This window comes from Leptodactylus fuscus, chromosome 7, assembly GCF_031893055.1.
Source record: "Leptodactylus fuscus isolate aLepFus1 chromosome 7, aLepFus1.hap2, whole genome shotgun sequence".
NCBI classification, from domain to species: Eukaryota; Metazoa; Chordata; class Amphibia; order Anura; family Leptodactylidae; genus Leptodactylus; species Leptodactylus fuscus.
The window spans coordinates 18,095,333-18,117,214 of NC_134271.1; the positions used below are offsets into that span (position 1 = coordinate 18,095,333).

At 41.6% G+C, this 21,882-nt stretch overlaps 1 protein-coding gene across 1 annotated transcript in view; it reads left to right on the forward strand.

The window, feature by feature from the left end:
• Positions 1 to 21,882, forward strand: part of MICAL2 (microtubule associated monooxygenase, calponin and LIM domain containing 2) — a 161,174-nt gene that overhangs the window by 117,370 nt on the left and 21,922 nt on the right. The window contains exons 28-32 of the mRNA XM_075281280.1: positions 9,106 to 9,277; positions 9,441 to 9,595; positions 12,365 to 12,439; positions 15,960 to 16,030; positions 16,267 to 17,353. Coding sequence (XP_075137381.1) covers positions 9,106 to 9,277; positions 9,441 to 9,595; positions 12,365 to 12,439; positions 15,960 to 16,030; positions 16,267 to 17,353 — 1,560 coding nt within the window. The remainder of the gene's footprint in view (positions 1 to 9,105; positions 9,278 to 9,440; positions 9,596 to 12,364; positions 12,440 to 15,959; positions 16,031 to 16,266; positions 17,354 to 21,882) is intronic.

A 21,882-nucleotide genomic window follows, 5' to 3' on the forward strand; every position in this document is an offset into this window, starting at 1 on the left:
TCAGACATAATGGTAGATACATGGGTTATTAGACAGTCTCACACATAAGGGTAGATACATGGCGTATTAGACAGTCTCAGACATAAGGTTAGAGTCAGGGGATAATAACACTCTTTAGGGAGTGGGCACCTTTGCAGGCGTATGGAGACTTACAAGCCACTTTCGCTCCATGATACGCTTAGATACTGCTTAGACAGTATTACACATGATAGGCTTAGATACCGCTTAGACAGTATTACACATGATAGGCTTAGATACCGCTTAGACAGTATTACACATGATAGGCTTAGATACTGCTTAGACAGTATTACACATGATAGGATTAGATACTGCTTAGACAGTATTACACATCATAGGCTTAGATACTGCTTAGACACTATTACACATGATAGGATTAGATACTGCTTAGACAGTATTACACATCATAGGCTTAGATACTGCTTAGACACTATTACACATGATAGGATTAGATACTGCTTAGACAGTATTACACATCATAGGCTTAGATACTATTACACATGATAGGCTTAGATACTGCTTAGACAGTATTACACATGATAGGATTAGATACTGCTTAGACAGTATTACACATCATAGGCTTAGATACTGCTTAGGCACTATTACACATGATAGGCATACATATATTGAGTCAGAGGACAGTATCACATATGACAGGTTTAGATACAGCAACTCAGCAGACACAATCACACATGGCAGGCTTAGATACAGCAGCTGACTATCCCTTGCAGCGACACATTACAATTCTGACAGACCTGACAGGACACTTGACATGCCCTGAGGACAGAAATACACTGACTATCCCATATATAGCAGGTATATATAATATAGTTATTATATTACAGCCATTTACCATCCTCCTACAGAATTACATTCAGTTTTCATCAATCTACAAGTCTCAGATTTTGCCTCAGCCCTGAGCCCCGGTCTCTCATATACCAGGGTAGGTGTTATCTGGTCCATGTGCTTTCGTGGTTCTACCCTCATATGTATGACTCTTACACTACAAGTCCAAGCTTGGTTCTTTAGTTCTGTATTAGTATCTGCACTTCTATGTATCTCTCAGACACATTTTGTGGTGAGGACCCTGAGGCCTGAGCCCCCTTTATACATACCACAGTCCACCCTATACATATCTGATACCCCATTATTCCTGATCACCTGTCCTGTTCTGATCGCTGGAGCCGCAGTCCTGTCTCCTGAATCTTTGGCAAATGCTTCAAAAAGCGGCATCCTGGCGAAACCGCGATACCATCTGCAGCTCCAGGAACCAGTGCAACCAGTTCTGTACATGTGAACTTGTGTCCGCTCCATTGTTGACCTTACTACATTACACACAGTCACACCCTCACATAAGGAGGGGAAGTTGCTATCTGAAATCACTGTGTTACCTGGACTCCGCCAGCAAAACTCGAGACTGGATGATGCCTGGATGATGTAGACATCACCCCGAGTAACTTTGCAAATACTTTGCTTCATGTATCTTGTACTAATCTTCTTTTCTTTTATGCTCCATTCACAGCTAAAGCTGCATCTAGACATTTGCTGCTTGCCCTTGGTAACAGACTGTATAAGGTGTAGTAGCACAAAGCTGTTAATTTGTCACCGGTCACTGCTGGTAAGGCCCTGGATACTTGGCAAGTGATCCTTGAAAAAGTAATGCAGAGTAAAAAGATATTCCCAGAATTCTGGATGCAGCTTTGGATGTGACAAGAGGAAAGAACATCATGGAAGAAGCAGTGCATGAGATGTGTTTGCAATGTTCATTCCCAATATATATAGTATACCTACGGTATATGTAGATGCCCCAAACCACACTACACAGAATTTTTTTAAGGGGAAGCGCACCTTCATTCCATTTTTTATTGACCTAAATCAAACTGAGCGTTTACACTGCAGGAGATGTGTGAACTGGGTCTAAATATTGCCGTCGAGGGATGTGAGATTTTCCACATCCGTGTTATCTCAGCTGCCTGTATCCTATGGAGAAATTTAGCCACGGTCTCCCTATGATGAACACTCTGGGTATTATAAACTTTGGGAAGAATTTATTAGAACCCAAGATGATAGTACAGAATACAGTCAGTGTCTCCCCAGCCTGAGGTGGCTGATAACAGAGAGCAAAAGATTGTCTCCACCTGCACTGTAAATATACAGAAGGCAGATTGCAGGGTTAACTGGAGCCATAGGAGAGCCATAAACAGCTGCTGCCACCTACAGTACAATACCAGTCAGTACAGGCAAGGACATGGCTGTAGGAGTGCAGCGGTAGCAGTCACTGAGGGGGCCCTAATAGCCCCTCCGTCACAGTAGACTTCTTTATAGTGATAGGTTCAGTCGCATTACTAAAGGCCCATGTGCCTGGTGCAGAAGCTCAGCTCGGGTCCTTTGTTAACTTCTCCCAACCATCAGTCACGTCCCATCTGTACATTTTAGCACCCTTTGCTTCACAACCTGGGCCTAGACCGCCATGAAGACTTGTTCACAATATGCCCCCCATTAAGCGCTCCACACACAGTAATCGTGTCCCATTTTGTGCCACAGCCCTTCTTCACAGAATCCCTCATTCACTATATACTGCTCCTTTTGGCAGTAAAGGGTTCACTTTCTCCTTTCTGACAATGGAAGGCTGTTTATCATAAATTTTCTCACTCCAGTCCTCCAGGGGGCAGGGGGAATAAATTTAAGATGCCAACCATAAAAGGAAATCACAAAGGAGATTAAAGTAGTTTATCCAGCCGTGGTGGGGGGGTGACCGGGGGGCCCCCTGGTTTTTGGGGCTACTTACGCCGGTGGGTGGGCACTACTATGAGCACTAGAGCCCAACCATAGAGACCATTTCCTTGAACCCATTCACTGAGTTCCTTGCAAGAGAGAAAGTTTCAAAGTCCTAAAGAAAACTTGTAGCAGAACAAACAGTATAAAGAGAGCGGAGTCATCCCCGGGTCATGTGATTTCTCGTAGAGCGGCCATGAATAGCGAGTTTTGTTAGTCACTTTCTGTGATTTCAAAGATCTCCCTGATCTGAGAACACAAGACATAAAAATAACTTTTCCTATTTCTCTGATCTTTTGCACATTGTGAGCCTGCGAGATGAATCATTACTAACAGGCTGCTACATTGTGACAGATGCTCCGCTCAAAAATAGTTATCTGAATTATCTCCAGCATTTTGTTTTGATGAAAGATGAGATGCGAGGTCCACGGGGTGACGGCGCCATCCCTGGCCATCAGCGCGTGGGTCACAAATGATTACTGGCCTCTTGGCTGTCACTAAGCTCCTTGGAAGGAATGTCATGTTCTCAGGGCTGGCGGGCAGGAGGCAAAAGTGACTTAGTAAGTGGCATCTCTGGATTAACACCAGTGTACGGGAACGGGCCTGGAAGGGGATATTAGGTAGACATTTTGGCACCTCGCTCCTCTCTGAGTCTATCACAATGTAGAGAATATTTCCAGCAGATACATACTGCAATTAATACTAACAAACTATTATGATGGTCTGTAAGGGGAACTCCATGTTACCTGGCAAATACTTGCATCCTTGTCTGGGTGACCACCATTGTCCACATGGGGATCTCACATTGTCCTTATGACGGAAGCCACCACTAGGGGGAGCTCACGACATATGGATGTATACATCTAGTATTGATTACCAGTGTGCTGTGATCTCCCTCTAGTGGTGGCTTTAGGTAGCTGTTATCACATTGTCAAGGCAAGCAGGGGAGTAGCTAAAAATCAGGGTTGTCCAATGGACCAGAGCTACTCCATACCATAACTATGGTGAGACCCAAGCTCGAATTTTACCTCCCCTGGGTTATGGGAGCCTGAATTTTTACTTTGCAGCATTTTCCACACTTTATGACTTTTTCACAGTACTGTATAGTGTAGATCCATCCCATCATACCTATGCCCCATAACTTTAGTCCATGTAAGTTGTGTAGCTATTGTTCAACTGAACATAATAGAGACTCTTTTATTAACTTTCTCAGACTCCTGAATGGCAAATATTAGATATATACATACATCCTATATACATATAATACAGTGCAACTACATCTTGGCCCTGATGTCTGAAGGAGTCCTGGTGGCTTTGGAGAACTTATCTGCTCTCCTGGCATCTCCGTTTTAGTACTTGCTTTTATTTCCCAAAAAAATTCTGAAGCATCTTTTTGGCAAACTCTTTGGTAATTTCTCCTGTCGCCACTGTGGACAGTGCCAGACTGTATAGGGACACTTTTTTTCCTCCCTAACACGTCGGAATAACCTTAAAAAAAGCTATTAGTCTCCTACCTTTATAAGTCGTGTCCGCATACTCCATAGAACTACAGGAGCCGACTGCGCAGGCGTTGACGTGTGACCCTCAGCCGTAAGAAGAGGAGTGAAGAGGCGGTTGCTGAAGAAGATGGAGGCGTCGTTGGAGAGAGTTCTCTCGCAGCATTGGGGACGCCCCCAGTGCTGTTTGAGCGCTGGGGCCCGCCCCCAGTGCTGCAAGATAACTCATTTGCATACCAACAAGAACCAGGTTTTTAACCGAACGGCGGGCCGGAGACAACTTCTAAAGGTAGGACACGAATAGCCTTTCTTAAGGATATTCTGACGTGTGAACTAGAAAAAAATGATTTTTAATGGTAGAATCCCTTTAACTGGTTTGCTGAGAGTAGTAGTTCCCACATGACTCTCTAAGTTACCCCTCCTTTTCACAGGCCATCAGCTTTATTCACCTTTCAATTAAAATGTACAGCTTTGCTGCCCCCTGGTGGCAGACTGCAGTGAAAACAGGAGGCTATTTATGTCCCACTATCTCTTACACATACATTGGGATCATTGACCTCTGTCATTAGGTCCCAAAATCCCATATATTGTGCTGCATTTTCTCTAGAAGGTACCTAAGTGCCTCTCTTTTGGAGGAACAGTCCTTACTTTTCACACAAGTCCCTCTTTACCCCTTAAATGTCCCTCTTTTTTTTAATTGGAAAAGCTGTGCATTAATAACATTGTTTAAGAAACTGGGGACACAATAAATTATTATGAAGCCGCCAATTTCTACCATAATTTGGTGCATTTTAGACCTTTCCCTCTATATTCAGATATTGAGTATCATAATATTTCAACAATAACCTATCAAGTATATAGACAGGCAGCGAATCTAAGGCAGTGACTCCACAGTCAAGCCATATAGATCAGAATAACAGGAACCAACAGCTTGACCCCCACTGGCCCCCAAATTAACAGTGTACGCAACGGAGAAGGGAGGGTGACCTATAGTTGGATCACCCCTGGTCTATGCTTTGGTAATGGCTAACGAGGGTGAATAGTGGGCACTGCCAGCGTGAGCACATCTGTGGCAATGGGCTTGGAAGGACAACGCAAGAAGCAAAACCAAGTAAGTGCTACAGTGATAGGGGGGCGACGGAGCGCTTGTTGGCTCCAGTCATCTGAGCACTATGTGCACTATATTGGCATTGTTTGACACTTTTTACTTGGGCACTGTATGACATTATTTGCATGGGCACTATGTGACGCTATTTACCTGTGCATGGCATCCGTTACTTAGGCATTGCATGAATGACTTTATATGGCAATATGATTGTATGGGTAGGGTATAACGTATTGATCTGGTCACTGTATGTTGCATTAGGGCACTATATGGGCACACTATTTATCTGGTCACTGCATGTATAATTTATATAGGCGCCATGGCTCTATTTATCTGGTCACTGTATACTGTATAAGGGCACTACATGGCAACGTTTATCTGCACGATGCATGGCGTATTGTCATTCTACATTCTATAAGGCAATGTTTATTATTTTTATTTTTTTATATATATTTTTATTATTTTATATGATAATAATACTATTTTATTTGTATAGTGCCAACATTCCGCAGCGCTGTACAATTTGTAGGGTTCAAGTATAGACAAAAAGATACATTACAGAGAAATAGTCACCTCATACAATGGGACTGAGGGCCCTGCCCACAAGAGCTTACAATCTATGAGGTAGACGGGGTGACACAAGAGGTAGCAGGGGTGGCATCGGAGGTAGCATTGCTTAAAAGATGTGTCTTTAGTTTGCGCTTGAAACTGTAGAAATTGGAAGTTAATCAGATTGTCCGGGGTAGAGCATTCCAGAGAAGTGGTGCAGCTCTGAAGAAGTCTTGTATACGAGTGTGGGAGGTTCTGATAATAGAGGATGTAAGTGTTAGGTCATTGAGTGAATGGAGAGCACGGGTTGGGCGGTAGACAGAGATGAGGGAGGAAATGTATGGAGGTGCGGCATTATGGACAGCCTTGTGGATGAGAGTGATAACTTTATATTGTATTCTATAATGAATAGGCAGCCAATGTAGTGACTGGCACAGACCAGAGGCATCGCTGTAGCGTCTAGCCTGATAGATGAGCCTGGCCGCTGCATTCAGAATAGATTGTAGAGGGGAGAGTTTAGTGAGAGGAAGACCGATTAGTAAGGAGTTACAGTAGTCAAGGCGAGAATGAATCTGAGAGACAATAAGTGTCTTTAGTGTATCTCTGGTGAGGAAAGGGCGTATTCTGGAGATGTTTTTGAGGTGAAGATGACATGAGCGTGCAAGTGATTTAATATGGAGGATGAAGGAAAGGTCTGCGTCAAACATGACCCCGAGGCAGCGGTTATAGTAAGGCCGGAGACTGCAATGGATATATCAGGGTTAGGTCTGTTAGATGGTGGAAACAGCAATAGTTCAGTCTTTGAAAGATTCAGTTTCAGATAAAGAGGAGACATGATATTAGAAACCACCGAGAGACAGTCACTGGTGTTCTGTATTAGTGCAGGGGTGACATCACGGGAAGATGTGTATAATTGGGTGTCATCAGCATAAAGATGGTACCAGAAGCCAAATCTGGCGATGGTTTGTCCAATAGGGGCTGTGTAGAGAGAAAAGAGCAGGGGGCCTAGGACCGAGCCCGATATATATAGTATATACCACATAGCTGGTTGTGGAGATATCTCCTAGTTTTAGGGAAATTTCTAGGAATGGGGCAAAGTCTGGGAAATTTATAGAATATCAATATGCAACGTTTATTTGGGGATCAAATTAATATGTTAGAAAATTATTGAATCCATTCCCCAACCATGTACATGTAGTCTCTTCATACTGAAAATATCAGGGTTCATATGTCCAGTCTGTATATGGTCCAGGCGTCCTGCACCCCATTTTCTAATGAAAAGGAAGTAAAAAATGTTGACGCAAAGCCTGAGCTGTGAGACATAACCACAAAAGCATCATGTCAGAACATGTCTGGATTATCACCGTACAGGAATAGTTTAGTACGAACTCTCTAGGATTTGGAGATTCTCCGGCCTTGGAATGCTGTATTTCTTTTCTTGTGCTGATGATTTAACAAGGTCTTATTAATAAGTTATTACTACCCAGAGACTCATCCTGACACCCGGGAGTAGATAATGCCCTATATATTATGGCTGAACTTAATTTATTACTTAAAGAACAACACCAGCTTTACCTTCCATATTACTATCTATAGGGGTCAGTATAGTGAACTGTATATTCTTGTACATAGGGGCAGTATTATAGTAGTTATATTCTTGTACATAGGAATAGTATTATAGTAGTTATATTCTTGTACATAGGAGGCAGTATTATAGTAGTTATATTCTTGTACATAGGAGCAGTATTATAGTAGTTATATTCTTGTACATAGGAGGTAGTATTATAGTAGTTATATTCTTGTATATAGGAACAGTATTATAGTAGTTATATTCTTGTACATAGGAGCAGTATTATAGTAGTTATATTCTTGTACATAGGAGCAGTATTATAGTAGTTATATTCTTATACATAGGGAGCAGTATTATAGTAGTTATATTCTTGTATATAGGAGCAGTATTATAGTAGTTATATTCTTGTACATAGGAGGCAGTATTATAGTAGTTATATTCTTGTACATAGGAGTAGTATCATAGTAGTTATATTCTTGTACATAGGAGGTAGTATTATAGTAGTTATATTCTTGTATATAGGAGCAGTATTATAGTAGTTATATTCTTGTACATAGGAGCAGTATTATAGTAGTTATATTCTTGTACATAGGAGGTAGTATTATAGTAGTTATATTCTTGTATATAGGAGCAGTATTATAGTAGTTATATTCTTGTACATAGGAGCAGTATTATAGTAGTTATATTCTTATACATAGGGAGCAGTATTATAGTAGTTATATTCTTGTATATAGGAGCAGTATTATAGTAGTTATATTCTTGTACATAGGAGGCAGTATTATAGTAGTTATATTCTTGTACATAGGAGTAGTATCATAGTAGTTATATTCTTGTACATAGGAGGTAGTATTATAGTAGCTATATTCTTGTATATAGGAGCAGTATTATAGTAGTTATATTCTTGTACATAGGAGCAGTATTATAGTAGTTATATTCTTGTATATAGGAGCAGTATTATAGTAGTTATATTCTTGTATATAGGAGCAGTAGTATAGTAGTTATATTCTTGTACATAGGAGGCAGTATTATAGTAGTTATATTCTTGTACATAGGGAGCAGTATTATGGTAGGTATATTCTTGTACATAGGGAGCAGTATTATAGTAGTTATATTCTTGTACATAGGAGCAGTATTATAGTAGTTATATTCTTGTACATAGGAGGCAGTATTATAGTAGTTATATTCTTGTACATAGGAGCAGTATTATAGTAGTTATATTCTTGTACATAGGAGCAGTATTATAGTAGTTATATTCTTGTACATAGGGATAGTATTATAGCAGTTATATTCTTGTACATAGGAGCAGTATTATAGTAGTTATATTCTTGTACATAGGGAGCAGTATTATAGTAGGTATATTCTTGTACATAGGAGCAGTGTTATAGTAGTTACTTTCTTGTAAATAGGAGACAGTATTATAGTAGCTACAGTATATTCTTGTACATTTAGGTTATGCTTTTCATTTGCATGTTTGCTCAGCATTAGTTGCCATTTCAGGGTCAGGACATAATGTGACATGATTGATTTGTTTTACTTATTGTATCTTTGCTGTTATGTTACATTAATAATCTTCTTTGGTGATGAATCTGCAGATGAACCTTCTTTACCTAAGAGGTCTCGGAGTGATTCACTGTTCAAAATCTTCAAGCGAAGAAGTTCATCGGCATCTATAGAGTGGAAATCTGTTAAGATTGGCCCAGAGGAAGAAACGGCTGACAATAATCTTCTGGCTGTGCGTGTCATGGTGCTGAGTGATGAGAGCAGGTAACTTTCTGGAGACTTTGATGGCCATATTGGTTGTCACTTAGCTTTTCCAGGAATAACAGTTTTAACAAGTTAAGAGAAGTGGGTGATTGATGGGATTCCCACAATGACTTTCACTTCCTGGCATCAGCATGTTCTTACTAATACCTTCGTGTTTCTTCAGTTCGGATGCAGAGAATAATCATGAAGAGAACCATGGAAAGATACATCGCAGAAGACTGTCGTCACGGAAGAAGAAGGATTCTACTTCTGTCGGGATCTCAGGGGGTTACAGAGAAGCTCAAGGTGATAACGGTCACCCCTCTAAGGCTGTAGATGGTAAGTGACAATGGGAACATGGGATAGATTTTCTACTTTACATCAATAAAGAGTTTTTCTGTGAATTTAATATTGACAACCTTTCCTTTGGCTACGTCATCAGTATCATCTTAGTCGGGGTCTGACACCTGTTTGAAGCAGCCTCTCCTGATGTCGCTTTCATAAGTCACATGGCCTGTTTGCACCTCAGTCCCATTCGAGGGCAATACTAAAAAAATAAATACTAAAAATAAAAAACACACCCTGGTATACATAACAGTAGCCAAAGTGCTATCCTGAATGCCACAACCTCTTCACAGAAGATTAGGGGGAGGGGGTTGGATCTCCACAATCAGATATTGATGACCTAACCAATAAACAGACCATAAGGGTTATCCTGGAAATCCCTTTAGGATATAAGTTGCGTTTCATTTATTCACCATTGTCAAGATCTCTGCATGTTGTTAGTAAATGGTAGCATTCACATTTGTTTCCAGACCCGGACACCTATGTAGACCTTATACTTCTTACACATGGAGGTTTGTTACAATTGTATCCACATCTAGTTGGAGTCTCCGTAGAGAAAAGTTCCGCAAGGCTAAAACTGGCGGAAACCCGACAAACACCCAGCGGACCCCATTATAATCTATGGGGTCCACGGGGGTCCGCAGTTAACCACTTTTTAAGCGGACAGGCTCTCCGTCTTTTGGGTCTCCATGCAGATCCGAATGGTGTAGAGCCGAACACTAATGTGAACCAAGTGTAAATTAAATATATCAGCAACAAAAACCCAGCGGAAACCACACGGACCCCATTATAGTCTATGACTATAAAACTATAGTCCGGTTTCCTAAGGCCTGGTTCACATCTGCGTTAAGTATTTCATTCGGGGAGTTCGCTTGGGGACACCGCCAATGGAAACCTATACGCATTAAAAAGCGTTTAGCTAAGAAACCACACAGACCTCATTGACTTTAATGGGATCCGTGTGGTTTCCGCACAAAACATGTGGAGATACTAGTGATGCTTATAAGTAGGAGCCACACTACAGATTTTGATTTGGGAGCTTTCTCTGGCCTCTGCTATGTTGGTCATGCTGATGTATGTGTAAGATATGCTATCCCATGCCTGGTGATTTAGTACGTGCTACATAATATTAGGACTATTATTCATACATTTTCTCCACAATACGATATAACTAGCTTATTACCAGCTGTATTAAGGTTATGTCACTTGTTTTCTGTCTCTTGCTGGCTAGTGGTGCCCTCTGCTGGCTATTTTGTAGTATAACAAGCTCAGAATCGGGTATTGCATAGCTAAAGGTCTAATATTATTTGTTTAATTATTATGCTTACTTATATAGCGCCATCATATTCTGCAGACATTGTCAGTCACTGTCCCATATAGGGCTCACAATCTACATTCCCTATCAGTATGTCTTTAGAGTATGGGAGGAAACTTACGCAAACACAGGGAGAACATACAAACTCCTTGCAGATGTTGTCCTTGGCAGGATTTGAACCCAGGACTCCAGCGCTGCATGGCTGCAATGCTAACCACTGAGCCACCCTGCTCTATTTACGCTTGTGTTAGTTCTCCAAAAAACTATAAAGATCCCTTTAACATATCCATGGCCTGTTGTATGGAATCTGTATATTGCCTCTATACCTTATATATTCATTAGAGATGAGCGAACACTGTTCGATCGAACATCAGGCCGTTCGAGGTATTCGATTCCTTCAAATACCACGAGGCAAACACACTAAAAATTTGTATCCCCTCCCACTTTCCCTGGCGCTTTTTTTGCACCAATAACTGCGCAGGGGAGGTGGGACAGGAACTACGACAACGGAGGCATCGAAATAAAATCGGAAAAAGTAATTGGCTGGCTAAATCAGGTGACCTCCAAATTATACGAATGGTGGGTTTAACATAATTTGAGACTGTGAACTATGTGACTGTGAGACAGGAACAGATGTACAGGCAGGGTTAGCTAGGGATTACCTTTATTTAGGGAGGAATGTCACTCACCCAGCTCTTTGGGGCTCTATCTGGTCGGGATCCCTGTCAGCTTGCGATATGCAGGAGCTGACTTTTTCCCATAGGAATGCATTGACCAGCATTGATTGGCCAAATGCCATACAGAGTACAGCATTTGGCCAATCAACGCTGGTTCTGCTGGAGGAGGTGGAGTCTAAGATCGGTCCACAGCAGTCTCCATTCTGGTCCGATCTTAGACTCCGCCTCCTCAGAGACGAGCCTCCGTCAGAACCAGCGTTGATTGGCCGAATGCTGTTCTCTGTATGGCATTCGGCCAATCAACGCTGGTCAATGCATTCCTATGTGAAAAAGTCAGCTCCTGCACATCCCAAGCTGACAGGGATCCCGACGTAATACAGTGACTTGGGCATGTTAGATGCCCCCAGACATGCTTCCCCTGCTGTCCCAGTTGCATTGCAGAGGTGTTGGCATCAGTTCCTGGGGAGTCATAGTGGACTTGGTGACTCTCCTGAGTCGAAGAGTGGGACCCCTTGAAATTAGCATTTTTCCCCATAGACTATAATGGGGTTCAATATTATATTACTATAATAAATACTATATAATATTTTACTGTTCGCTCATCTCTAATATTCATCTGTGTAGTGAATTGGCACCAACCAGCAGCTGCACCATTAGATATCCTAGGTTGTGATTATTAGAGACAGCCTTGGTTACTGGAACTTACAGTGATTTTTCTTCCCCCTTCCCTTTTCCAATATTGAGACTTTCTGCGCCTTTCTTCTGTTTCAGCCCTTGTTCGTGCAGCCAACTACCCAACTGTGGCCCCAAATAAATCTCAAAGATGGAGGCAGAAAATTCAGTCCAGTAAGTAACTTTCTTTTGCTTCATGAAGGAGAACTGTACGGCCCTGTACACTGAATACCAAGCACAGTGTCGTACATATTGTAGGGGCCGTGCTTAGTATAGCAGTTCAGCCCCATTCACTTGAATGGGACTGAGCTGGAGCTGTACCATGTGAACAATGATATGATCTCCGCTGCGAGCAAATCGCGGCATTTACGTCCTGTGGGGCCCCAGCCTTAAATTGGTGCCAATCATGAGGGTAGATATCCAGTCACCGATTCATTCACATGTCTTCCTATGTGCATTAGCAAATTTAAGGCATTTAAAAACATTTTTAATATTTAACCCCAGAATGTCACCCACGCTTTCCTCTTTTAAAACATCGCAAATTTTAAAAGCGGCGGATTCTGCGAAATCTAAATTCATGAGGTTTGACCCTAAATAAACAAACATTTTACAATTCCCTGCTGTGGAGAGAATCTTGGAGGATGAATTCCAGAATGTACAGAGGATCAAGGATCCATGTACTGTATATATGAATAACAGAGGAAATGTAATGCAGAAAACTCTAGAGGGCGCTCTGCTCCTTTCCGACAGTATAAGCGCACAGAATTTTGCCATAAGCTGTTTCTATCAAATAAAGAATTCAACAAATATTTGAAAAATGTGGCCTGGAATATTTCTCCATCAACCAAAAAGAAGTCACATCTCAAGAAGCCGCTTATTTCTTATCTGCAGCTCTGTATAATAAATCTCTCCAAATACTGAGGGTTCATCAATAATTAGTTTAACAGAACAAAAACACTATAGATATTAGTAGTTATAAGATCATTATATAACTACTATAATACTGCTCCTATGTACAAGAATATAACTACTATAATACTGCTCCTATGTACAAGAATATAACTACTATAATACTGCTCCTATGTACAAGAATATAACTACTATAATACTGCTCCTATGTACAAGAATATAACTACTATAATACTGCTCCTATGTACAAGAATATAACTACTATAATACTGCCCCCTATGTACAAGAATATAACTACTATAATACTGCTCCTATGTACAAGAATATAACTACTATAATAGTGCTCCTATGTACAAGAATATAACTACTATGATACTGCTCCTATGTACAAGAATATAACTACTATGATACTGCTCCTATGTACAAGAATATAACTACTATAATACTGCTCCTATGTACAAGAATATAACTACTATAATACTGCTCCTATGTACAAGAATATAACTACTATAATACTGCCCCCTATGTACAAGAATATAACTACTATAATACTGCTCCTATGTACAAGAATATAACTACTATAATACTGCTCCTATGTACAAGAATATAACTACTATAATACTGCTCCTATGTACAAGAATATAACTACTATAATACTGCTCCTATGTACAAGAATATAACTACTATAATACTGCTCCTATGTACAAGAATATAACTACTATAATACTGCTCCTATGTACAAAAATATAACTACTATGATACTGCTCCTATGTACAAGAATATAACTACTATGATACTGCTCCTATGTACAAGAATATAACTACTATGATACTGCTCCTATGTACAAGAATATAACTACTATAATACTGCTCCTATGTACAAGAATATAACTACTATAATACTGCCCCCTATGTACAAGAATATAACTACTATAATACTGCTCCTATGTACAAGAATATAACTACTATAATACTGCTCCTATGTACAAGAATATAACTACTATAATACTGCTCCTATGTACAAGAATATAACTACTATAATACTGCTCCTATGTACAAGAATATAACTACTATAATACTGCTCCTATGTACAAAAATATAACTACTATGATACTGCTCCTATGTACAAGAATATAACTACTATGATACTGCTCCTATGTACAAGAATATAACTACTATGATACTGCTCCTATGTACAAGAATATAACTACTATAATACTGCTCCTATGTACAAGAATGTAACTACTATAATACTGCTCCTATGTACAAGAATATAACTACTATAATACTGCTCCTATGTACAAGAATATAACTACTATAATACTATCTCCTATGTACAAGAATATAACTACTATAATACTACCTCCTATGTACAAGAATATAACTACTATAATACTGCTCCTATGTACAAGAATATAACTACTATAATACTGCTCCTATGTACAAGAATATAACTACTATAATACTACCTCCTATGTACAAGAATATAACTACTATAATACTGCTCCTATGTACAAGAATATAACTACTATAATACTACTCCTATGTACAAGAATATAACTACTATAATACTGCTCCTATGTACAAGAATATAACTACTATAATACTACCTCCTATGTACAAGACTATAACTACTATAATACTGCTCCTATGTACAAGAATATAACTACTATAATACTGCCCCCTATGTACAAGAATATAACTACTATAATACTGCTCCTATGTACAAGAATATAACTACTATAATACTATCTCCTATGTACAAGAATATAACTACTATAATACTACCTCCTATGTACAAGAATATAACTACTATAATACTGCTCCTATGTACAAGAATATAACTACTATAATACTGCTCCTATGTACAAGAATATAACTACTATAATACTACCTCCTATGTACAAGAATATAACTACTATAATACTGCTCCTATGTACAAGAATATAACTACTATAATACTACTCCTATGTACAAGAATATAACTACTATAATACTGCTCCTATGTACAAGAATATAACTACTATAATACTACCTCCTATGTACAAGACTATAACTACTATAATACTGCTCCTATGTACAAGAATATAACTACTATAATACTGCCCCCTATGTACAAGAATATAACTACTATAATACTACTCCTATGTACAAGAATATAACTACTATAATACTGCTCCTATGTACAAGAATATAACTACTATAATACTACCTCCTATGTACAAGAATATAACTACTATAATACTACCTCCTATGTACAAGAATATAACTACTATAATACTGCTCCTATGTACAAGAATATAACTACTATAATACTACTCCTATGTACAAGAATATAACTACTATAATACTGCTCCTATGTACAAGAATATAACTACTATAATACTACCTCCTATGTACAAGACTATAACTACTATTATACTGCTCCTATGTACAAGAATATAACTACTATAATACTACCTCCTATGAACAAGAATATAACTACTATAATACTGCCCCCTATGTACAAGAATATAACTACTATAATACTACCTCCTATGTACAAGAATATAACTACTATAATACTACCTCCTATGTACAAGAATATAACTACTATAATACTGCCCCCTATGTACAAGAATATAACTACTATAATACTACCTCCTATGTACAAGAATATAACTACTATAATACTGCCCCCCTATGTACAAGAATATAACTGCCATAAAACTGGCCCCTGGTTATTTTGTTATGAGGTAACATTACAGATTTTATGTAACATATATGTCTATGTATTTACTTTTCAGCTTTCCCTCTTCTCATCGCTAAGCGATTATCTCATGTCTCACAAGACAGCTCCGGTTCTCAGGATGATGAGGTACTTGTCATCACTTACAGATGAATATGTGCTTGGCTTGTACTTTTGCCTGTTTGTTGCTTCTTGTGCCAGGTCAGATTTTGTGCAGCAGTAAATGTGTCAGACCTCACCCTCCTCTTACGCCCTTACAAGAATATGTTTTATAAGAAGATGTTACTCTTACAAGAATATGTTTTCTATGTATTTCTCATCTTTTATAGCGGTTGTCGATATATCTCCTCTTATTTATCCTTCAGGTGACATCTGAACATTTCAATGAGCCCCATATTCCAAGCCAGAAGGCCCCAGAAGAGGAGTATCACCCCATACCTTCATATATACCTCATCACAAGGCCTTGTTGGGTAACAGCGTGACCTTAAAAAATGGAGACTATGAGTCAACAACAATGTCTAAACCAGCTTACAACCATCAGTATTCCTACCACAATAATAAACTTGGTAGACCTAGAGATGACGACCTTGATCCTCTTTCCGTCAATCTCAATGACCACAATGATGTTTTTGAAAATGAAGACCAACAAGATGAAGGTCCTAAGCAAGAGAACTCAAGGCTGGAACAAGGCAAACCTCAAAACCCACCACTTAAAAAGTTAGTCCTTTCCAATGAGGAAAAGTCCAAACTTCTTGACTGGAGCGCAACAAAACCAAGACCACCAGTCAAGGATGTGAAGGAACAATCCAGTTCTCATGTCCATCACGACCCTGGTGGGGAGACGGAGAACAAGGGCAAGTCAGCCTTTGCCATATTGTCTAACGCAATAAAGAGATCATTTTCCCGTTCTATCAGTTCTGCCCCCGATAGCCCCAAAAACATTTCATCTGCTAAAACCAAACCAGTATCTGCGACAAACTACTTGGATATTCCTGGTTCCTTTTTCAGGAGAAGTAGTAGTAATCTGGAAACTTATGTTAACCCCAACACCGAGATGAGTTTCATGTCCAACCATTTGCCCTCATCCCACCATGATTTCAAGGCGTCCACTGACGGCAGCTCATCAAACGCTGGTCATGTATCTTCTCAAAAGCCGAAAAATGACTCGTCAAAAGTAGAAGACATGCCAAAAATGTTGGAAAAGTTCAGTATTAGGGAAAATAACCCAAGTAGTGCAAGTACAGATTTACCTTTCAGGAGTAGAAAAGGTTCCATCTTCTCCTCTCTCAGACTCACAAACAGGACCTCCGAGACTCCCTCGAATTCTGCAGCCAATGACTCTTGGTACATGCCCTGGAGTTTCCGGAGGAAATCAAATGAAAAGATGGTGGAACCGAGGCCCCATATGAGTTCTACGGCGGTCTCCAATCTTCACGCAATGACCCAACGAGGTATATAAGAAGTCTTAATAATTGTCTAGCCCCTGCTATCTATGGCCAGGTTCTCATCTGCATTCGGTTTTCCGATTAGGGACAGTGGCGGATCCAGGGTTTGCGGGGCCCTGGGCAATTGACTTTGGCGGGGTCCTACACACAGCGCGCCGCAGCAAATTAGGCCCCGCACACTTTTATGTTGACTCCGCCCATTCTCATTCATTTTTCATGTGATTCCACACAGTATAATCCTCCTACAGTCACCCGTAAATTATATGTCCCCCCTCCATCTCTCCCCATTTTCATATACACCCTTCATCTACCCCTAGTTTCATGTCCCCCCTTCTATCTCTGTCCCCAGTTTCATGCCGTTCTCCCCCCTTCATCTGTCCCAATGTCATGCCATTCTCCCCCCTTCATCTGCCCCAGTGTCATGCCATCCCCCCCTTCATCTGCCCCAGTATCATGCCATTCTTCCCCCTTCATCTGCCTCAGTGTCATGCCGTTCTCCCCCCCTTCATTTGCCCCAGTGTCATGCCATCCCCCCTTCATCTGCCCCAGTATCATGCCATTCTCCCCCCTTCATCTGCCTCAGTGTCATGCCGTTCTCCCCCCCTTCATCTGCCCCAGTGTCATGCCGTTCTCCCCCCTCCATCCACCCCAGTGTCATGCTATTCTCCCCCCTTCATCTGCCTCAGTGTCATGCCGTTCTCCCCCCCTTCATTTGCCACAGTGTCATGCTGTTCTCTTCCCCTTCATCTGCCCCAGTGTCATGCCGTTCTCCCCCCCTTCATTTGCCACAGTGTCATGCTGTTCTCTTCCCCTTCATCTGCCCCAGTGTCATGCCGTTCTCCCCCCCTTCATCTGCCCCAGTGTCATGCTGTTCTCCCCCTCCATCTGCCCCAGTGTCATGCTGTTCTCCCCCCCCTCCATCTGCCCCAGTGTCATGCTGTTCCCCCCTCCCCTTCATTTGCCCCCCAGTTTCTTTGGGCCCCCTCCATCTTTGTCCCCAGTTTCATGCCGTTCTCTCCCCACCCCCTTCATCTTCCCCAGTGTCATGCTGTTCCCCCCCTCCCCTTCATTTGCCCCCCAGTTTCATGGGCCCCCTTCATTATGTTCCACCTTAATATTTAATACAAAACAAACACTTACACTCACCTTCCATCACTCACCTTCCATCGTTCCCCCGACGCTCCTCTCTCTCACTTCAGTCACATACGCGATGCAGAAGCTGTGATCTCAGCTCCTGCTTAGCTGCGGCCCGGCTTGCGTTTGTAAGCGTGATGTGATGACGTCATCGCGCCTACACACGCAAGCCGGGCCGGAGCTTTAAAGCAGGAGCTGATCTCACAGCTCCTGCATCGCGTATGTATTCAGCTCATCGGCGGACGGACGCCGATGAGCTGAAATCGTGACAGGCAAGTGCCGGGGGGCCCCCAGAGGCTCTGTGGGCCCCGGCACTTGCCTGACTATGCCGAGGCTGACCGGGACCATTTTGTTAGGGCCGGGCCGCGGGGCCCCGGGCGGTTGCCCGGCTCGCCCAGCCCTGGATCCGCCCCTGTTTAGGGATACCTCCGAACGGAAACCTATCTGCATAAAAAAAGCAGTTACCTAAGGAAACCCGCAGACCCCATAGACTATAATGGAGTCCATGTGGTTTCCACATGAAAAATGCAGAGAGAAAAGCGCTGCCTGCAGGACTTATCTCTAGTCATATGCAGATAGGGGAACAGAATGGACCAAACGTGGATGTGAACCAGTCTATGGCTCCAATGATGTGCCAGATGGGATATAGCACCCCCAGACACCACAATATGACATGTACATGAAATTTGTATAGTTGTGGCAACACTGCATGAAAATTGAACACTCACTGCCAGGTTTGCCCCAGAGATTTCAGATGCTTGGTGGGGGTCCAACAAATAGTATCCATAGTTGAGACCCCCTTTAAAACCCAGCAGGTCAATGCTTTCAGAGAGGACTTGGCAGCTGCCACGATTTGTACTTCATATGATGACCAGTTTTTATAGATATTTCCTGTATAATGTATCCTATACATGTTTATAGTGATCTTCATTAAGACAACTCCCAGAGATTTCCAGACGTAGAGGTCCATGAAAATGTTGCCATTAATAGTGATGAATGTATACGGTACTTTTGGTGGCGGTCTCTATAGGCACCGAATACAAGGAAAATATAATAATGTCATATGGATGTAGGGAATTGTCTGAAGCCAAGGCAAGTTGCATTAGATGGCAACTGTACAACAGTGGCCAAGTGTAAATCTAGGAAGAGGACCATAAATATAGATGTAAAGAAATATGTGACCCGTACAGTGGCGTAACGACCGGGATAGCGGCTGCCACAGGGCCCGGGACATTAGTGGCCCAGCGACAGCCACTACCGCTGTGGGGCTTTTTCCCCTTTACCAGCCGGTAACAGGTCCCATTTATCCCGGCCACTGCCAGGATCGGTAAGTGACGCCATGGGCCCCACAGACATCGTTATTATACTCGGGGGTCTTTTCAGACCCCTGAGTATAATGATCGGAGGTCCAGGAAAGGTAAGAGAACATAAAAATCCATGTTACTTACCTTTCCACACTCCGGGCAGACTTCGGGCTACTTCTGGACACTACTTCATGTGACGTCCCGGACGTCATTAAAGAAGGCTGACGCCACCAAGGACTGCAGCAGATCCGGGGATAGGTAAGTAATAGTGTTTTTTTTAATGTTTGTATCCCCTCTGGGTTTCCGATTATTATACTCTGGGGTCTGAAAACCCCCCAGAGTATAATAATTGTTCATGGGTATCCACAGTGGGGCATAATAATGTGTGCAGGGGCCACTATGGGCATAATACTGTGTGCAAGGGCCACTATGGCGCATAATACTGTGTGCAGGGGTCACTATGGAGCATAATACTGTGTGCAGGGGCCACTATGGGGCATAATACTGTGTGCAGGGGCCACTATGGAGCATAATACTGTGTGCAGGGGCCACTATGGGGCATAATACTGTGTGCAGGGGCCACTATGGAGCATAATACTGTGTGCAGGGGCCACTATGGGGCATAATACTGTGTGCAGGGGTCACTATGGCACATAATACTGTGTGCAGGGGCCACTATGGGGCATAATAATGTGTGCCCATGTCGAAAGTTCGCTGCCGGTCCTAGTTACGCCACTGGACCCGTAAATATATACCAACACTGCATCCTGTTATGTTAAATGGTTAAATTATAGCTTGTATCACCTCCGTATTATTTCCTACCACTGTTTCTATTACGGACCTTGGCTCATTGTCCTGATAAATAATATCGCCAGGTTTGGCATATGTGCGGTTACTCCTTTTTCCATTAGGGAGGGCTGACCGTCACATTATCGCCATGTTTGCGAGCTAATCGTATCCGCAAAGCCGATCAGTGTCATGGCAGGGTCGTGTGTGAATGTGATAAACAATTATCAGCCTCCTCTTTCAGCAACCAGGGATAGATTCCAATTGTTAGGATAAGTGCTTTTAAAACAATATGTGTCGGCCTTACCCTCTGCTCCTTCCGCTTGGTGTCTATTATTTCCCAGAGTGGGTAAAAGGGCCGCGCTGTGATACAATATTGTTCCGATGTAAGAGAGATAACAGCTTTCAGAACTGCTCCTATGGTAACAGGATATGTTAAACAGTTTAAAAAAAAATTACTTGTTTGCAAATATTCATAAAAGATGCTGAGAATTTATTTTATGGGCAAAAAATGTCCCCTATAAAGACATATTGTAGTTATATATCTGTGAAGGGATTACAAGGGCGAGTAAGCTGCTGAGAAAGACGGACAATTAATAGTTAAACATTTTTGCAAATCTATGTAACTGCAAATTTTGGAGAATTTAAAAAATTTTCTCTAACCATTGTAGAGGTCTTTGGTTGCCAACAGATACGACCATGAATGCAGGAACCCCTTTAAATGAACTAGTATGTAAATATTGATGCGGACGTGTGACTTAGCTCCATATATTGTCCCTATGACAAGGCTTCACTACCAAAGCTCAGGATGTGAACAGGAGAGGTGCAGTTTTTAGGGATTTAAAGGAAGTGTGTCACCAGAACCCAGCCCTGCAGATAGATAGGTTACTGTCACCAAAACCAGCATATCACCCCAGCCCTGCAGATAGATAGGTTAGTGTCACCAGACCCAGCATATCACCCCAGTCCTGCAGATAGATAGGTTACTGTCACCAGAACCAGCATATCACCCCAGCCCTGCAGATAGATAGGTTACTGTCACCAGACCCAGCATATCACCCCAGTCCTGCAGATAGATAGGTTACTGTCACCAGAACTAGCATATCACCCCAGCCCTGCAGATAGATAGGTTAGTGTCACCAGACCCAGCATATCACCCCAGTCCTGCAGATAGATAGGTTAGTGTCACCAGAATCCAGTATATCACCCCAGTCCTGCAGATAGATAGGTTAGTGTCACCAGAATCCAGTATATCACCCCAGCCCTGCAGATAGATAGGTTACTGTCACCAGAACCAGCATATCACCCCAG